Source organism: Toxorhynchites rutilus, chromosome 3 (assembly GCF_029784135.1).
Source record: "Toxorhynchites rutilus septentrionalis strain SRP chromosome 3, ASM2978413v1, whole genome shotgun sequence".
Lineage (NCBI taxonomy): Eukaryota > Metazoa > Arthropoda > Insecta > Diptera > Culicidae > Toxorhynchites > Toxorhynchites rutilus.
The window spans coordinates 310,962,609-310,981,585 of record NC_073746.1 but is presented as its reverse complement, the minus strand read 5'-3'; the positions used below and the strand labels follow the sequence as shown (position 1 = coordinate 310,981,585).

General features: G+C 39.2%; 2 protein-coding genes across 6 annotated transcripts in view; both read left to right on the top strand.

Annotated features, from left to right (window-relative positions):
- The window catches only part of LOC129779975 (zwei Ig domain protein zig-8-like), a 629,574-nt gene that overhangs the window by 9,870 nt on the left and 600,727 nt on the right, over nt 1–18,977 (top strand). The window lies entirely within an intron of this gene.
- On the top strand, nt 12,188–18,591 carry LOC129779974 (uncharacterized). Of its 2 annotated transcripts, XM_055787788.1 has the most exons (3): nt 12,188–12,462; nt 16,811–18,020; nt 18,118–18,299. In XM_055787788.1, the coding sequence occupies exons 1-3, from the start codon at nt 12,446–12,448 to the stop codon at nt 18,157–18,159; spliced, it is 1,269 nt and encodes a 422-aa protein (XP_055643763.1). In that variant the 5' UTR covers nt 12,188–12,445; the 3' UTR covers nt 18,160–18,299. The 2 variants fall into 2 exon arrangements, with proteins under 2 accessions (XP_055643763.1, XP_055643762.1); XM_055787787.1 differs by having other exon boundaries at nt 12,195–12,462; nt 16,811–18,591.

The following is an 18,977-nucleotide window of genomic DNA, read 5'->3' as shown; positions in this document are numbered from 1 at the left end:
AAAAAAAAACCTTTTTTTATTCCGTTGGAGCAGTTATTCGCACGCGAAAAAACGGCGTTCGACGTCTCGTGGCTTCAATTCATACGGCACCCAATGACCTATCTTTCGGATCATTCCCAATGCTTTTAAACGATCGGATATGGTTTGTTGAGCCACTCCAAGTGTATTTGCAAGTTCTCGTTGCGTTTGTGACGGAGATTGATCGAGTAAAGCTTCCAATTTTTCATCTTCAAACTTTTTTGGCGGTCCGGAACGTTCTTCGTCTTCCAAGTCAAAATTATTACTTTTAAACCGTGCAAACCACGTCTGACACGTTCGCTCAGTTGGAGCATGGTCACCATAAACTTCCACTAGAATGCGATGACTTTCCGCAGCTTTTTTCCTTATATTGAAGTAATGTTACTTCATTACTTCAATGTGAAGAAAAAAGCCCCGCAAAACACTCTCGTTGGTAGGAAGTTCGACATATATAAGTGGCAAAAAACTATGTTGTTTACACTTCAACTTTTTCACATATACTGAAAAGGACGCGCAAGTTCAGTAGCTTTCCAATGAATGTCTGGAAATTTGATTCACTGGAGTAATAATCAAGTTACGCCATCTGTTGTAAAACCGAAGAAACCCACCGGTACACCTAATATTGCCATGCATATATCATAACAAAAAAAATTATATACACATTGATTGTGTGTTCGCTTACTAAGCGATCAAAAACTCAGGGCCCGCAATTGCCCATCTTTGTGTTGTGTTGTTATAGAATAACTACGTCGATTCACTGTCCTGGCCTCTCTTCACCCATACAAGCTCGGCTTGAAAAATGCTCTGCTCTGCAAGAACATCGGACTGTTGTGCTATTAATAACACAACAATGATCGTATCAACTGGCTCCGCTATCCGGTCTAACTGAACAATGGAAGTACAGAAATAATACTCTTACACCTAAATGGCTACTGTGTAATTTACAATTTATAGATACTATGAGAATTTACACGATTAAATTCGGCTCTGTTACAGCTGAAAAGCTAATAAGCCTGAATAAATGAACAAATGGTATAAGAAAACTATTCAATAATCGTAAAATATGTACCGATTGTCCGTTTCCGTGTCCGTGTTGGTTTAAATAAAAAAAAATTTCTGTGCTTCAACTGTAGATTTATCGCAGAAGTGTGTGGTAAATACATTGTATGTCACAAAACTCGATACGTTTAAAGCCATAATATTCAACTATTTACACTGATGGATGATACATACTGAACTTCAAGTTTCCTGTAATGCAATGCAAAGCGAATGGATTTACCACAATATCGCATATTCTAATGTTCGAGTCATTAGATGAACAAATAAATTCATTACAACTGTGAATGGATATGTAATAATCATCTCATAATTCTAATTATTCGTTTCGCATTGTGGAAAGCTATTTCCACAAAGGGTTATTTGAACCGTTTTGATTGAAGTAGTATTGAGTATGCCTTCGATTTGTGCGGACCACTAAACCAAATGGTACCGAACCCAACGGCCACATATCTCCAATTCCCAATTCAACACGCATAATTTCATTAGCACCCAAAAAAGGCACACCACGATAAACGAGAAAGTTATCGAAAATTGGTGATTTCCTCCCAATCCCATTTCCCAACTATCCCCCGATAACTTCGAACTGTTTCCGCCCGGTAATAAATTCCATCCCATCACTCCCCGGGCTCGGAATATGTGTGGCATTTGCTGCTCAATAAAAAGGGTTAGTGGTTTATCACCTTTTCGGATCTCGATAGAGCACCGGCGAAAACAATTTATTATAGTTGTAATTATCTCCGAACGCCGGAAACCACTTTTGCATCGCAATCGCCCACCACAATCTCTATCACTTCTCCGCTCCGCTCGCGCAGCTGGAAATTCCGATAATGACTAACCCTCGCCGCCCACACGGCAGCAAATCAAATGAAGGGATAAAAAAAAGGAAACACGCAAACTTACATACAGACACACACACACACCTACACCTACGGATAGAACCCTTCCGAAGCCGGAAACCCCAACGGAGTGATTATAAATAGTGATAATGGCGGGGAAAGTTTTTCGTGCGACCCTTTGCCTTTTTGTTTTAACCGTCATCCAGAATTTTCCCAGGCCTAATTTAAACGGATGAAGAGTGATCGATCGGGAACCGATTGGTTGGTGGTGGGCGCCGAGGCAAGAAGCTGTTTTCGATTTGCCACCGTATAATGATACCAAGCAAGCATGGTGGAGAGGGAGGGGGTCTGCAGGAAGCATCGTGATCTGAATCCTGAGCTGAGCTCTGAGTTGAAACGGTGAACAGACGGTTGGGATACCACAGATGGAGCTCTTTGGGAAGGACGGTTGAGAGAGAGGGGGGGAACCAAAGCGAGGAGTGAAGGTCGTTTCGCTAGGATGAAATTGAGGTAGTCGATGTAGACAGAAGCGAAAATCTTTAAACATCCGTTCGCCATGTCGGACAGTTTCTCCCCCCTTCCCGGAGGGGCAAAGAGAAAACGTTGTAATGAAATTGCGGAAATTTGCGACCGGCGGATGGAATTATAATGGTTACTGCCTTAAATCAGTAATAGCCAAGTTAATTCGATGTGGGAAATAAACCTATGATGGAATAAGCTGCTGCAAAACTCGAGCAGATTGTTTTCAGTCCCGCAGCTTGTTTGGAATTTTCCGAGAAGAGAATTTATTCGAGAAGAAAGTTATACCCATACGATCCCTATGGAGGGATTAAGATGAAGTTATGTACCTCACCACGAGCCAGTCTGCTTGCTGAACAGAGTGGAAATTCATTGATTCTGTACCGTTTTTTGTTGTTGTTCGTTTTCTCATTTAACGCAGAAAGAATTTTCTGGTTCGATCGGTTTTTGTGTCTTGAGTGGGAAAAGATAATACCAAAACCATCGCAAAAATCATTCACGGCTGGCGAAGCTGAAAATAAATTCAATCTGAAACACTGTTAACCGCTTAAATCTCAGCTTATATCCCAACACCCAACAGCACTCCGTTTGCTTGCCACAATCCCACCAGGATTGGCCGTTTAGAAGGCGAAGAGAAAGTTGAAAATTCAATTATGTCCTCTGGGCAAAACAAAAATTAGATTTAAACCTGCGAACGAGCATCCAGTCTCTGTGAGTATCCGTTGAAAACTAGGAGCGCATAATTTGAGCACGACTTCGCAGCAAACAAAAACCAGAAGCCTGATGATGGCAGGATTCATGTCCGCTCATTTTTGCCTCATAGTCACTTGCTGCTACTTTTCTACGTGCCTCCCATTTGTCTTGCGTCCTCCGATGATGAATTGTTTCTGCTTTCGGCGGTGGAGTCTCAGCGTCTAACGCGTGGATCCAAGGGTTTAACAGCCCGGCATTTGGTTAAATAGTGATGAACATCCGTTTTCGATTCGAGAGGGCTACAATACATTCATTTGGCTCATCCATTGCCTTTCATCATTTCGTGTCGCTCAGTGTACCGTAAGCCGTTATCTCCGTTACGTGACATCATTCCGAGGAGTTTCCGTCGCAGGAAATACACCTTCACTAATGAATCCTAACAGCGTGAGGAATTGGTTGCCTTCGCGGGTATATTTCTGCTCGGGTGGACCCTCTTCCAGAGAAATGCGTCCTCGCTGTGCGCGGCTGCGGAAATGATTTGAATTCCTCTGTACCGTTTCTCTGATGCATAGGCTCGGGATTTCGTGAAGCACCGAGGACTTATCATCCCTTCCGCCGTGGTTTGCGGATGCCAGATTACCTACATACATGCTGGTAATGCAAATATGTTCACTTACTTATGTTCACTTCACCTATTAACTCGCGAATTGATCTACTTGCCGGAGCTTTGGGCTGAGATTGAATTCGTGGTTGGGTTAACATACCGAATGACTCTTTGGAGAGGTAATCCCTTCTAAACGTACGGATTTCGATGATTCGAAATTCAAATAGTCGAATGCGCTGTCGACATCGTCACAGTCAACAGTGCATGATGAGAAGAGGAATTTATTTGATGTTCATGTTTTCATTCGCTATGAAGTTGTTTGTCAATGCATTAGTCCTATTTCTACTTGAAATTTACTAAATATTTGTTCCTCATACAACTGTATTGGCACGATCCTTTCACTTTTGCAAAGAAGAAATCGTTTCATTTAGTAGGAAATTCAATCTAAACTCACAAAATTAGTTTGTATCATTAAAAAAAACACGACTCTGAAAATCTAAAGTTCACGGAGGTGAATGGTCAAAACCAAGAGTAACCTTCCAGTCACTTACCAAGCATATTTTCTTAAACGAATAATGAGTGACAGCTCAAGGTTTTAATTGATTTTTGACATAGGACTATGTCTTTGATTTCTATATAGGGGGGTCACTCTACAAAAAATGTAACGATTTATTAAGAGTTTTCAAACGCATATTACTCAAAATGGTTATTGCGACATATGTTGTATTATTTACATTAGACAGGAAATTTATCCAGATTATTTTTTGCCTGAAACATGAACAGAGAATATAGTAAAAAAAAATTAGAGGAGGTTGTGTTCAAGACACGACCGCATTGTTGACGCAGAACTACGCTGTAATTTAATTCAAGTCGCTTGTTTATAACTGCGGATATGATTTTATAATGCTACGAAAATTTTGAAATAACCATGCTACCAGTTTGGTCGCCCTGCAATTTTTTTTATTGTATTTTTGACGATAATTGTTTGATGATTCATTTATGTGCTCGCAGAACAATACATGCTCGAGATAAGCGTAGCTGTGATCCTTAGTGGAGAAAGTTTTGCTACTGGCAAGCGAAACCAAATCACATACAAAATTCCAGAACGGCATTTACTTTTCTTGGTGACTAAACTAAATAAACTTTATCTGCTAATTCAAACAACTTCAAAAAGAGTAGCACTGCTTCTTTATGATCAAGATTAGCACAAATGCAATCCTAGTTGAAAACAGTTTTGCGTCTGGCACACGAGCCTAAATAAATTAACAACTTATTAAAGTTATTGAATATCTTGGTATTCCCCAAATATTTTTTGGTGCACAACATTAACACCAGCATCACCATAGCGTCAGATCAATGCATTGATGCAATGTTTTGACACCAACGAAGCCTTTATGTTGACAGAGAACAGCCAATGTTAACTGCTTGGAAAAAGGCTGAATTTTTTACTCAGCAGAGATTCATTATTAATATCCTAGCGCAAATATTTCCCTCCCGCTATCTCCCCTGCTTGTTTATATTTATTATTACGGCTACATAATTTGCAACACCAAACAATCGTCAATCATAGCATAAAAAATTAGGCGATTGTTGCATCGTTACAGAGCCAATGCACAAGGGAGCAGATACAAATGGAGTTTCAGCGTACCGAAGATGCACTATTTTTATGTACGGGTTATGAAGCATGCACATACGCACACAAATATTCATATATCGATGGCTTGAAGCAACTTATCTCCGTTTTGTGCTCTTCTCAGCAGAAGCACTTTCTGTCGATATTGCCAGACTAGATTAGCTTAGCTGTCATCCCTCGCCGTTCAGCTCGCCCAGCAACGATGTTGTGCAGTCAATTTCCTCACGAAGAATGAAAGTTTGCCTCAGCGAGATCAACTGTTTATACTCTAGGCAAATATTCCCCTTCGTTCTTCTTCTTTTCTTTGTTCACGGAGACTTTACATCTTACGTTTTCCCCTTCGTGCTCGTCGATAAGTTGCTCGTTATTGGCAGCTCTGTTCGGGAAAGCACACAAATGGACAGAACAAATGTATGAGGAAATGGGTATGCTTCCAATTTTCATCAATTTATAGCATATACAAACTCTGGGATTGTAATGTATAGCATATCAAACAAATCTTAGGGAATTTCCGATTCGTTTGGTATGTAAATCGCTAAAATCCGTTCGCAGCAAAAATAGTTACCCTTCACAACTCATCAGCGAATTCGCATCGATGGGTGTTACAGCAGAGTACAAGCTGTGTGGCATAATTCAGTCTTTTTCCAAGCAGTTAACATTGTTTATTTTCCGTCTTCATAAGGGCTTCGTTGGTGCCTTTGAGATTGCATCAATGCATTAAACTGACGTTATGGCGAATCAGACTTTAAGGTTGTGCACCAAAAAATTATTTGGGAATACCAAGCATCTTGAATGTCTTACTGGAATGTTATAAGTTATTTGGGTTCGCGTGCCAGTCGCAAAACTGCCTTCAACTAGGATTGCATCTGCGCTAATATTGATCATAATGAAGAATTGCTACTATTTTCGAGGTTGTTATTAACAAAAAGAGTTTATTTCTCTTGTTTAGTCATCAAGAAAGTAAATGTTCTGGAATTTTGTATGTCATTAGGTTTTGCTTACCAGTAGCAAAACTTCCTCCACTAAGGGAGACAGCTGCGCTTCTCTCGAGCATGAGAAAGTAATGCAACTCTTTTCGAGGCCAGTAATATTAACAGAAGCGTTTCTTTTGAGAATAGCGAAATGATGAGAAATGTTTATATTGCTAGTAGTTTCAAGCCACCAATGTATGGCTCTGTATGCATGCTATGGTGAACGCTTGTTTGGCGCTTGGTTTACGCTTAGACGATATCTAGAGGTGCGATTCCTTTGAGGCAATACTAAATAACATGTAGCATGATATTTGATGCTTGCAAGTGTTGTCATTGTTGTTGTTTACATGCGGTGCCAATGATATATTGATGTTGTTTTGAGATGTGGGATAATGGTGCTGATGCAACATGTATATAATCGACTGTAGCCGAGTCTATGTCAATTTCGAAAAAGGTCACCGGAATAGCCTTCGAGGTAAATTTTCAATGCATTGACATGAAACAAATTGCGACATACGATTGTTTTGCGAGGGCAAGAATGTATCATCAATCAATTATCGTCAACTGATTCTACAATGCAAAAATCATTTCAGAGATTATTATACTAAGCAGTTGTTTCTAAAATTTCACAGCATTATAGAATAATATCCGAAGGTATAAATATAAATATAATAACATGTAGCATGATATTTGATGCTTGCAAGTGTTGTCATTGTTGTTGTTTACATGCGGTGCCAATGATATATTGATGTTGTTTTGAGATGTGGGATAATGGTGCTGATGCAACATGTATATAATCGACTGTAGCCGAGTCTATGTCAATTTCGAAAAAGGTCACCGGAATAGCCTTCGAGGTAAATTTTCAATGCATTGACATGAAATAAATTGCGACATACGATTGTTTTGCGAGGGCAAGAATGTATCATCAATCAATTATCGTCAACTGATTCTACAATGCAAAAATCATTTCAGAGATTATTATACTAAGCAGTTGTTTCTAAAATTTCACAGCATTATAGAATAATATCCGAAGGTATAAACAAGCGACTTATATAAAATAACAGCGTAGTTCTACGTCAATAATGCGGTCGTATCTTGGACACAACCTCCTATAATTTTTTTATCAGGATTGACGATTTTTTTATCAGGATTGACGATTATTTTGACTGATTTTGATTGACTGTTATTTTGCATTCCGAGCATGGGTGTGATTAGAATAATTTCAATAATTAATTGTGCTCATCCAAAACGGCTTCCAGCTCGCCGGCGATATTCCTAGTTTTAGTCGAATTGAGGTTACTTGCGTATGTGTAGGGTGAAATTCGATGAAGAGGACGAAGTGCCATCTGGCATTAAACAACGTAAATAAATTCGTCCTGTTTAAAAAACGAACGACAAATCAATTATTTGGTATCGTTTATATATCAATACACATATCGCGATAAAAAAAAGGAGATGAGGGTGAAAATTGGTTATATATGGTTATAAGTTTTTGACGTAGAACTACGTCTTTCATTAAGGGTGCAAATCAGAAAACAGGTCACGTTTTTATGAAATAAAGCTAACGTTAATAACTATTTTTGCCGCGAACGGATTTTGGCGATTTACATACTAAACGAATCGGAAACTCCCTAAGATATGTTTGATATGCTATACATTACAATCTCATAGTCTGTATGTGGTTTAAATTGATGAAAATTGGAAGCATTCCCACTTCCTCATACATTTGTTCTGTCCGTTTGTGTGATTCTCCGAACAGAGCTGTCAATAACTTGCAACGAGCGGGAAATCGTAAGAATCGAATGCCTTTCTCAAGGTAATGGAGGTGGAGGAGTAATATTATGGATCAAGTAAAGATTTCCGAGGGCCTGTTTGAAGGCTAGAGACGAATGAACTGAAGAAGTTTTAAGTCTCAAGCAAGGAAGGAAGGCAAACTTTCATTATCGTTACGTATTCAAAGCAATGAATAGCGCTTGTTCTTCCATCACATGTCTTCGTTTCGGATTGAGCTGTGGACGCGACCAAATTACTCACTCGCTGATGTCTCTGGCATTGCAATCATTGTATCAAATTAATGGCGTCAATTGGCATTAAGTTTCTGTGCTACACAATAGTGTGGGGAATCATCAAGCTAGGTTTATCGTCAGCTCACCAAGAAAATAAATGTTTATGAATTTTGTCATTGATTTGGTTTTGCATGACGATAGGAAAACTCTCTCCACAAAGGATGACAGCTAAGCTAATTTAGACTGGCAATATTAACAGCAAGGGCTTCTGTTGAGAAGAGCGCAAAACGGAGATAAGTGTGTATATTTAGTTGCTTCAAACCATCGATATATAGATATTTGTATGCGTACGTGCGTGCTTCATAACCCGTACGTTAAAAATAGTGCATCTTCGCTACGCTGAAACCCCATTTGTATCTGCTCCCGTGTGCATTGGTCCTGTAACGATGCAACAATCGCCTAATTTTTTTATGCTATGATTGATTTTTTTATACTATGATTTAGTCACCAAGAAAGTAAATGTCGTTCTGAAATTTTGTATGTAATTTGGTTTCGCTTGCCTGTAGCAAAACTTGCTGGGCTGGGCTTATCTCGAGCATGTATTGTTCTGCGAGCACAAGAATGAATCATCAACAATTATCGTCAAATGATTCTATAATTTAAAAAAAAACATTTCAGGGCGACCAAACTGGTAGAATGGTTATTTCAAAATTTTCGTAGCATTATGAAATAATATCCGCAGTTATAAACAAGCGACTTGAATTAAACTACAGCATAGTTCTACGTCAACTATGCGGTCGTGTCTTGAACACAACCTCCTATAATTTTTTCAAGCCAAATTTATGCAAAAAAAATACAAAAACAAAGTTATTCAGAATTTATTTGCATGGGATCGGTATCAAATATAAAGTAATAGGTATCCTAGCGGTATCAGATATTTATATTTTTACGACCTATTCTCATGCCTACCAAGTTTTTTGAGTATAATATCATTAAAATCGGTCGAGCCGTTTCGGAGGAGTTTGACCACGCACATCGTGACACGAGAATTTTATATATAAGATTGTAGGTCTTAACTATTTAGACTTGTGTTTAAAAATGATATATAATGACTCTTCGCCTTCTTCTGCATGATTGAATAAACAGAAGAAAAGGGTAGTAATAGCTTTAATGGTATTTTTGTGTACATTTTTGAACAGAACGCGGTACCGAATTCTACCATGTTATGTCATCTAACCCATTTAAAGGATACAAGTACATACAGGAAACGGTTTTTCCAGGGCATCTATTTGATGTATCAAAAGAGAAAAAAATACAGATTTTGAACAATGAAGACCCATAAACTTTTTTGACGTAGGATTACGTCTTTCGGGAACATATTGGGGTACAAATTGAAAATAGAAAATCGAGCACATCGTGAAAATTGTCCAATTTCAAACGCTTATTGCTCAGTCATTTCATGACGGATTGATGAAATTTTAGCGTCAATCGATTTCGGCACTCCATAGCAATTTTTTATATTGAAGAAAATAATATATGTCATAGTTTCATGACATATCTTATCGAACAATTGAAAAATCTCAACCCCTATTCTAACGGAAACACCCACTTCTGATTGGTCGAAATTGACGACACACGCGGCGGGACCCTAACAGAGACATCAAAGCCAAGCTGCCTGGGAGAAATCGGCATTCCCACCGAAATGTGTTCCCTGACAGAGACATTAAAACCAAATCATTATCAAAGAGTTTAACGATGTAATTCTTCAAACATATCCGTAATCAACAGATAACCTAACGGAATCCTACGTCAACTATGCGGACTCTTGCGACTTTTTTTTTCAAAGTTAACACTGTTGGAATATATTGTACCAACTGCTAAAATCTACAATTTATGACGATTTTTTTTGTGACAATCATGAGCCAAATAATATGGACCTGCCCTCTCCGATGTTTTTGAATCTTGCTACTTACGATGGAAGCTACCTAAAAAAGTGACCATCGAATCTTTGAACGGTTCTTGCTCTGAAATGGGGATTTGCACGAAAAACTACCCTATGCAAAATATCAGCTCAATCGGACTTCATTCACTATTGTCGGACTTACAAAACAAAATAAAAATCGTATGAAAATCTTGTTCTTGTTGTGTCCACGGATCAGTTGTGTGTTAATTACTGGGCTCCGTGGGGTATGCTGCTTTCCCCGGGACTCGCAAACACGTCTTACCTCTGCAATGGCTGTAACGAGAAGGCCGGAATGTTATCGGTGTCGTGTTCATATGAGCTGTCAGACCGAGCTCAAGGGTTGCTATATAAGGGGTATATATAAAAGGTGGGATGAACGAGTATGGCGAGACAGTTATAGCTGGCAGTGCTGTTTATATGCATTCTGGAGTCCACACAAGTTGAATGTTTTTAAAATCAGCACATTGACATACTCGCGCTGGCGGCATTGAGCTTCGTTTACTAGTTTAGGGGAGCGTGAAAGAATAGCTGATTTTCAGTCGGAATGAACACATTTTCAAAATTGAAATTATGAACGAAAATTAACTTTTCCTTCATCAATAACTTCGCGGCTACGCGTACATACACGTCATGCAAGGTTATATTGTTCCCCAAAATTGATCTCCTTATCAGGATTGCCATAATAAAATTTGTTGTTTTGAACTAAAAACATCTTTTTATCTTAGTTCTTTTCCAGAAAATCTGTATTGATATCCGTATTGAATTCACAAGGCTAAAAATTGACTTTAATTTTAGCTTTATTACTATTGTTTGTGATTGTTATTATTGGTTTGACGATGTTGATGGTATTTATGTAGCGTCAGCAAACATATACACTTTACAATTCTTCATTCAATGGAAGTTTAAACAGTTACAGGGGTATGCTTTTTGCATCGAGTTACTTAAATTCTCTCATTCAGCCATACCATGCCAAACCGATATAGGGGTTCTCATATTTTCGTCAAAAGTGGTAATTTTGTTCTTCATCGCAAAACTTCTTCTTCTTCAAAGGCACTAACGTTCCTAGAGGAATTTCGCCGTCTCAACGTAGTATTACTTGCGTCATTTTTATTAGTACTTAGTTGAGATTTCTATGCCAAATAACACGCCTTGAATGCATTCTGAGTGGCAAGCTCTAGAATACGCGTGATCACAGTGCAAGTCGGAGGAAATTTCTTTGACGAAAAATTCCCCCGACCAGAACGGGAATCGAACCCGAACACCCAGCATGTTAGTTATGACGCTAACCACTCGGCCAAGGGAGCACCCCAAAACATTAGACCCGTATTTTTTTTTTATTAGGGGGCCTATTTTCATTTTAGTGTGTTTCGAAAAATCATTTTTTCCACTTTTTCCCAAAAATTACTTTTTTTTTTTTTCAAAAACTCATAACTTTTGAATCACTGAACCGATTTGGGCTAGTATTTGATTAAAAAATACTTAACTCGCAAAAAATGCATTTTATTTGAGTAATCCCGCAGGTGTAATATTTTTTCAAAAAAGGTTAGCTTATTAGCTTCAATTTAGGAGCCGATCTGGCGTAGTGGTAACATCCATACCTCTCACGCTGAAGATCACGAGTTCAATTCTCACTCCCAACATTCTTCCAAAATTGGAAGTAAAAAGTGACGAACCAGCCAAAAGTGTTGAAAGTCACTATAATACAGATATAAAAAAAAGCTTCAATTTAATCATCGATCATCTACAACAGTTCATTGGTTCAATTGTTATGAATTTTTGCAAAAAGTCGTTTTTGGATAAAAATAGAAAAAACGATCTCTACGTTACGGAACCGTTTGGTACATCACGCCACTCGGGTCCGCCAACCTACGGTCGACAACGTGGAGCGTGCAGCGTCAGCAGTATGCAGTCATAAGAGGGCCGCGAGCGCATGGCTCGCCCTCTTTTTCGCTGTGCAGTTCTTGTGGAGCACCGGTGGTGCCGTGTGATTAGTGATAAGTGAATAAATTGTTGAAAGTAGTTAGTTTTTAAAAGTGTTTGCATATCACGATTCCCATAAGTGGTGTCAGAAGTGGGATCGTGAGGTGTTAAAATAGTGGAAGATCCCGCCGCACGAGTAACCAGCCGTCGAAGGATCACCCGGATGCTGCAAACACAACCGTAAGTGAATTACTTTTCAACATCTAAAACTCTATTATCAATCATGCCGGAAACAAGAGCCAGTGAACTTGAAGCACTCAAAACAGAGCTTGAACAGCTCCGAGCATTGGTAGTGGCCAGGGAGGGCAACAAATATGCCATCCCCGACCCTATTAAAAATATGTCGGAATTTTCCGGAAATAAAAAGGAATTGGCAAGTTGGCTCAAGGAAGTCAACGAGCTTTACGAAATGTTTAAAATAAAAGGCGAGAACGGGCAACCCGACTCGCTTAGCTCGATATATTTGCGGGCAATAAAAAATAAAATCAAAGGGGACGCTCGCGTGATATTATGCGCAAATGGTGATCCCGATACCATTCACGGTATCAAATCGGTTCTCATCGAACAATATGGGGACCAGAAGGACTTCGCCACTAATTTGTCGGCGATGTTCCATTTGAAGAAAGGAGATAAGAATCATTTGAGATTCTTTAATGAAATCAAAGAAATTAACACTAGGCTAAAAGCCAATCTATCCTCGAACCCGTTATCGGCTCGAGAGGTAGTTGATGTGATAACAATCACACGATATTTGGACAACATCGGAGAGCCCCTGGCCTCCATTATCAGGCAATCGAAACCAAAATCTTTAGAAGAGGCATACCAGGCTGTATGCACTAATCAAAACGCGGAAAGTAGAACGAAACCCGCAAAACAAATTTTCAAACAGCACAGTAACCCTAGTAGCAGTGGTTCTGGTGGCTATAATAATAACAACAACAGCAACAGCTCTTACAGAGCATATGCCAAAGAAACGAACGCAAAAACTGCATTCAAACGACCGATTCAGCAATTTAAACCGCGCGTGGAACATAACACCAACGAGGTTGACGTGGATAGTGATGATGATGATGACGATGATGACAATAACGCGACCGAGTGCGAAGTGCAAAATACACGCGAAGTAAATTTTCACAGAGGAGAGGAAGACCAGACAATAACTTGAACAATTTCATTCCTTACATTCGCTACCGATCTAACAAGGGAATCTTAAAATTCTTGATAGACACAGGTGCGAACAAATCGTATATGAATCCAGAACATGTGGCAAACGCAAAAGTGACTGATCAGCCAGCCATCGTCACGAACAAAAATGGAAAATTTATTTTGGATAAAGTGGTGCACGCGAATCTTTTTCCGAAAGATGTCAACAGAGCACTACCATTTCATGTGTTTAAATTTCATAAATTTTTTGACGGGCTCATAGGGTACGAAAACTTAGCAGCCTTGAAAGCCGTGATCAATACAGATAAACACGAGTTGATTATTGGGAAATCTACGTACCAATTTTACCGGTATTTCCCTTCTTCCATGAATTTTCACGAAAATTTCGAAACTTTCATGAAGATTCCAACTTTACAAGATGGAACGTTTCTAATCGAAGATGAGCTTAACATTACTGCAAATGTTTCAGTCCAACCGGGACTTTACTTGGCAAAGAATAATAGTGCGATGGTTCATGTACATTCAAAAGGCCTACCGAAGCCTATATTGTCGAAACCATTCGAAAATAAAGACTTTCTTATAAAAACCGATAATCCAAAAGAGAATTTGAATTTCCCTGCGGATCATCTAAATAAAGGGGAGGTCAAACTTCTTGCAAAGACCTTACAGCCATTCAAAAGCATCTTCTTCCAGGAAGGTCAAAAACTTGCCTTTACACATCAAGTAAAGCATAGAATAGAGACCACCGATAACAAGCCAATACACCAAAAGACATATAAATATCCGTACCATCTAAGAGAAATAGTGAGTGAACAAATCCAAAAGATGTTGGATACAGGCATTATTAGAGAGTCTTCATCTGCCTGGACTTCTCCTATTTGGGTCGTACCTAAGAAGGTCGACAACTCAGGTGCGAAAAAGTACCGCATAGTGGTAGATTACAGAAAATTAAATAAAATCACACCGTCTGATCGGTATCCAATACCGGAAATCAGCGAAATTTTGGATCGTCTAGGAAATGCGCAGTATTTCTCTGTGCTCGACCTGGCCAGCGGGTTCCACCAAATAGAGGTAGACCCAGCTGACATCCCAAAAACGGCGTTTAACGTCGATCATGGGAAATACGAATTTGTGCGGATGCCGTTCGGATTGAAGAATGCGCCCGCAACATTCCAACGCCTGATGGATTCGGTATTACGGAAACATTTAGGTATTAGATGTTTCGTCTATATGGACGACATCATAATTTTTTCCAGCTCTTTGGAAGAGCACATGAAAGACATTCAAAAGGTTTTAAAAACTCTAAAGGAAGCAAACCTTAGAGTTCAGTGTGACAAGTCGGAATTCCTTCGTAAAGAAGTTGAATTCCTCGGTCACGTGGTTACTACGGAAGGGGTTAAACCTAATCCCAAGAAGGTTGAAGCAGTGAAAAACTGGCCTCTTCCGAAAACCCCGAAGGAACTAAAATCCTTCCTTGGAACAATTTCATACTATAGAAGATTCATTCCCGACTTTGCTAAAATCGCAAAGCCGATGACAAGTGTGCTTCGTGGAAAAACCAAATCCATAGAAATTACTCCGGAATATGAAAAAGCCTTTACTGAATTGAAAAATATAATGAGTTCGGATCTCTTATTGCACTACCCCAATTTTGACGAGCCGTTCGTTTTGACTACGGACGCGTCAAACTTTGCGATCGGGGCGGTCCTCACACAGATAGTGAATGGAGGTGAAAAACCCATTGCCTATCTATCAAGAACATTGACAAAGGCGGAAGAGAAATATTCTGCCACCGCCAAGGAACTGTTAGCTATCTATTTTGCAGCTAAAAAGTTCCGGCCATATCTGTATGGTAGGCAGTTTACCATATACACAGATCATGAGCCTCTTACTAAGGAAATCAAGTTAACAGATGCTACAGGACGAGTGACTCGCCAACGGCTATACCTGGAGCAATTCGATTTCCAGTTGGTTTACAAAAAAGGAAAACAAAATGTAGTGGCCGATGGTTTATCCCGGATACCACGAGCTGACGAATCTGAACTAAATATTCAAACCGTTTTGCAAAACGAGCTTTATGAAAATGACCCGATATATGGACCAGAAATAATTAACAAGTTTAGGAATCAGCTGATAATTAATGTGTCAAACGATCCTAGAAAATCGGCTCACATATTTTATTCTATATTTTCAGGTTACAGCAGGCATACTTTCAACCGTGGAGAATATTCCGAAGATGAAATCCGAAACATTCTTAAAAGTTATCTTTCCCCGACCATATCCAATGGTATATTCGCTCCCCTAGAGATTGCACAATTGTGTTCTAAAATAATGAAAGATCAATTCAAAGGCATGAAAGTACAATTTTGCAATCTAAAACTCCCTGATCTTATTTCTAAAACTGATCAAGAGGAATTTATTCGTAAGAGCCATAATTTTAACCACAGAAGTTGGAAGCTCACATACGAGGAGATTCGTCAGTCAGTTTTCTTCCCCGATATGATTACGAAGATCAAATCATTCGCAAAAAATTGTGAGGACTGCAAGTTCGCGAAATACGAACGACGTCCCTTCAAAATTCCAATAACTCGAAGAGCATACGACAAACCATTAGAGAACATTTTCATTGACGTGTACGTCAAGGAGGGTGAAAAATTCCTTACCCTTGTTGACGCATTTTCCAAATTTGCCCAAATTTTCAAAATCCAGAATGAAACGGCGGATGAGCTGATCGAAGTAATTACAAAATACTTTAAAATTTTCGGCCTACCAAAAACTATAACATGTGATCAAGCCACATCTTTCAGAAGCTCAAAATTCAAAACCTTTCTCCAAAATCAAAATATTGATATACACTTTGCCAGTACTAGTAACAGCAATGGCATTGTCGAGAGATACCACAACACGCTTTTAGAAATGTACATGTCAAACAGGAGAAAACTTGAAGAACTAACCTTATACGAAGGGCTCTCCATAGTAACTGCCCTATATAACGATACCAAACATTCAACTACGAAATTAAGACCTAGGGATATAATTTTTGGAAATTCTCATTCATTGAACCCGGAGGATATAAATACACAGAAAGCAAAAATAATACTAACTGCCAGGGAAAATATTGCGTTAGAAGCGAGGACACACAATCAGAAAAATGAAAGTCAAAACAATAAAGAATATGAAAACCTCACCATCAGTGAAGCTTTAGTTAAAGGGAAAGGAAAGCCGACCCCTTACACCAATAGATTTAGGCCAATTAAAATCCAAAGTCAAACCAGCAAAACTGTAACAGATGAAAAGGCTATCAAAATTCACAAATTAGATATGAAAAGAGCTAACTAAAACAACACTTTATATTTTCTTGCAGAATACTGTGGCTCCTTACGCTGGTAGGGATGGCCACTTCAGACTTGAGAATTCATACCCTGGATCAGAGTCCGATCATTATAGTTCCGTTAGGACCCGCTAAAATAAGCACTAGTTCTCTGCGAATTGTGCACCCCATAAACTTGACCTCAATTGGAACAATTGTAGAAAGCTTTAACGCCGTTTCTATGGAGAGATTGTCGAATCAAACGCCTTTTAAGTCAATAGTTAAAGCAAAATTAGACAAAATAAACTTGAGTTACAACCGAATAAAACCACTACGTAGGAGAAAACGATGGGAATCTCTCGGAAAGGCCTGGAAATACGTATCGGGAAGCCCTGATGCAGACGACCTTAAGATTATAAATTCGTCATTAAATTCATTAATTAGCGAGAATAACAAGCAAATAAGAATCAATAGTGCTTTCGATTCACGAATGAGCAACATTACAAAAGCAATTAACGTCATACTGGAAAATGAGGAAAATGTAATACATTCCTTAGAGGGCTTTGATGTATTAGAATTAATATTCAAAATTGATGAGCTATTATACTACTTAGACATAATCGAAGAGGCGATCACACTAGCGAGACGGAGTATCCCAAGCAGCCGCATCATTCACCTCGACGAATTGGAAACCATTCATCATTCCCTCATTAATGACGGTTTCGGGCTTAACTCGGTCGATAGCATACTTAGTACTGCCAATGCCTACGCAGTATTAAACAACGAAATTTTCATGTACATACTGAAGATACCCAGGATCAAAAATGTACAGTACACCCTCAACTTCATTGAACCAGTCATTGTAGATCACCACAGAGTCCACCTACAAACACAGTTTTATTTGAAAGGACAGAAATCATTCATGTTAAAAAGCGCTTGTTCCAAAGCCAACGCCATGTTTATATGTTCCTCAACGGATCTAGAACCTTTGACGGGTTGTATGCAACAATTGGTCTCCGGAAATACAGCAGAGTGTCCCATAGAACGCACCTACGGAAACAAAACTATTCGGAAAATCAATGATGGCAATATAGTCGTCAATGCAATCAATGTAACACTTTCGTCAAACTGTTCAGTCACCCAACGCACTCTACAGGGGTCGTTCCTAATCCAATACTCAAACTGTACACTGAAATTGGATGACGAGGAATATGTCAACACAAACATGGAGATACAGCCGTTCATACCTACCACGGGATTGAAGGTAAATCCAACCAAACTGTTTAACCACATTCCGTTGGAACATTTACAGGAGTTACATATGGAACAGCGTAACCATATCACACACCTTAACCTGACAGCCGAAAACCTCCATTGGAAACTTCATTTCCTGGGATGGATAGCATCCGTAATCTCATCAACTTTACTAATCTGCATACTGGGTTCATCCATAATCATCGTTTTGAAATTCGCCGCCTGGAAGACACTCCTTACCAACAGCAAACCAGAAGTCATCGAACAGGATACCATCGCATCAACCGAGGCCCATCCCGAGTCCAGAGAGGTACCGCTGATACTTCAGCAGTAGACGAAAGCCGAGGACGTCTTTCAGCTAAGGGGGAAGCCGTTACGGAACCGTTTGGTACATCACGCCACTCGGGTCCGCCAACCTACGGTCGACAACGTGGAGCGTGCAGCGTCAGCAGTATGCAGTCATAAGAGGGCCGCGAGCGCATGGCTCGCCCTCTTTTTCGCTGTGCAGTTCTTGTGGAGCACCGGTGGTGCCGTGTGATTAGTGATAAGTGAATAAATTGTTGAAAGTAGTTAGTTTTTAAAAGTGTTTGCATATCACGATTCCCATAAGTCTAGTTCTTCGATTTGATATGTCGATCTAAATCAGTTCAATGGTTCAAAAGTTATGAATTTTTAAAAATAGTCATTTTTGGGAAAAAGGGGAAAGAATTGACTTTTCAAACCATCCTAAAATGGAAATGGCACCCTAATAAAAAAAAATTAAAAAATACGGATCTAATGTTTTGCGATAAAGAACAAAATTACCACTTTTGGCGAAAATGTGAGACTATACCGCTATACCGGTTTAGCATGGAATGGCTGACTTTGGACATGTCTTCAATGTTATAAGGTGGTTTAAATGTCCTACATTCTGTCAAATGTATACCGGAAATTTGTGTTTTCGAAGAAAATGATTTGTTTGTTAAAT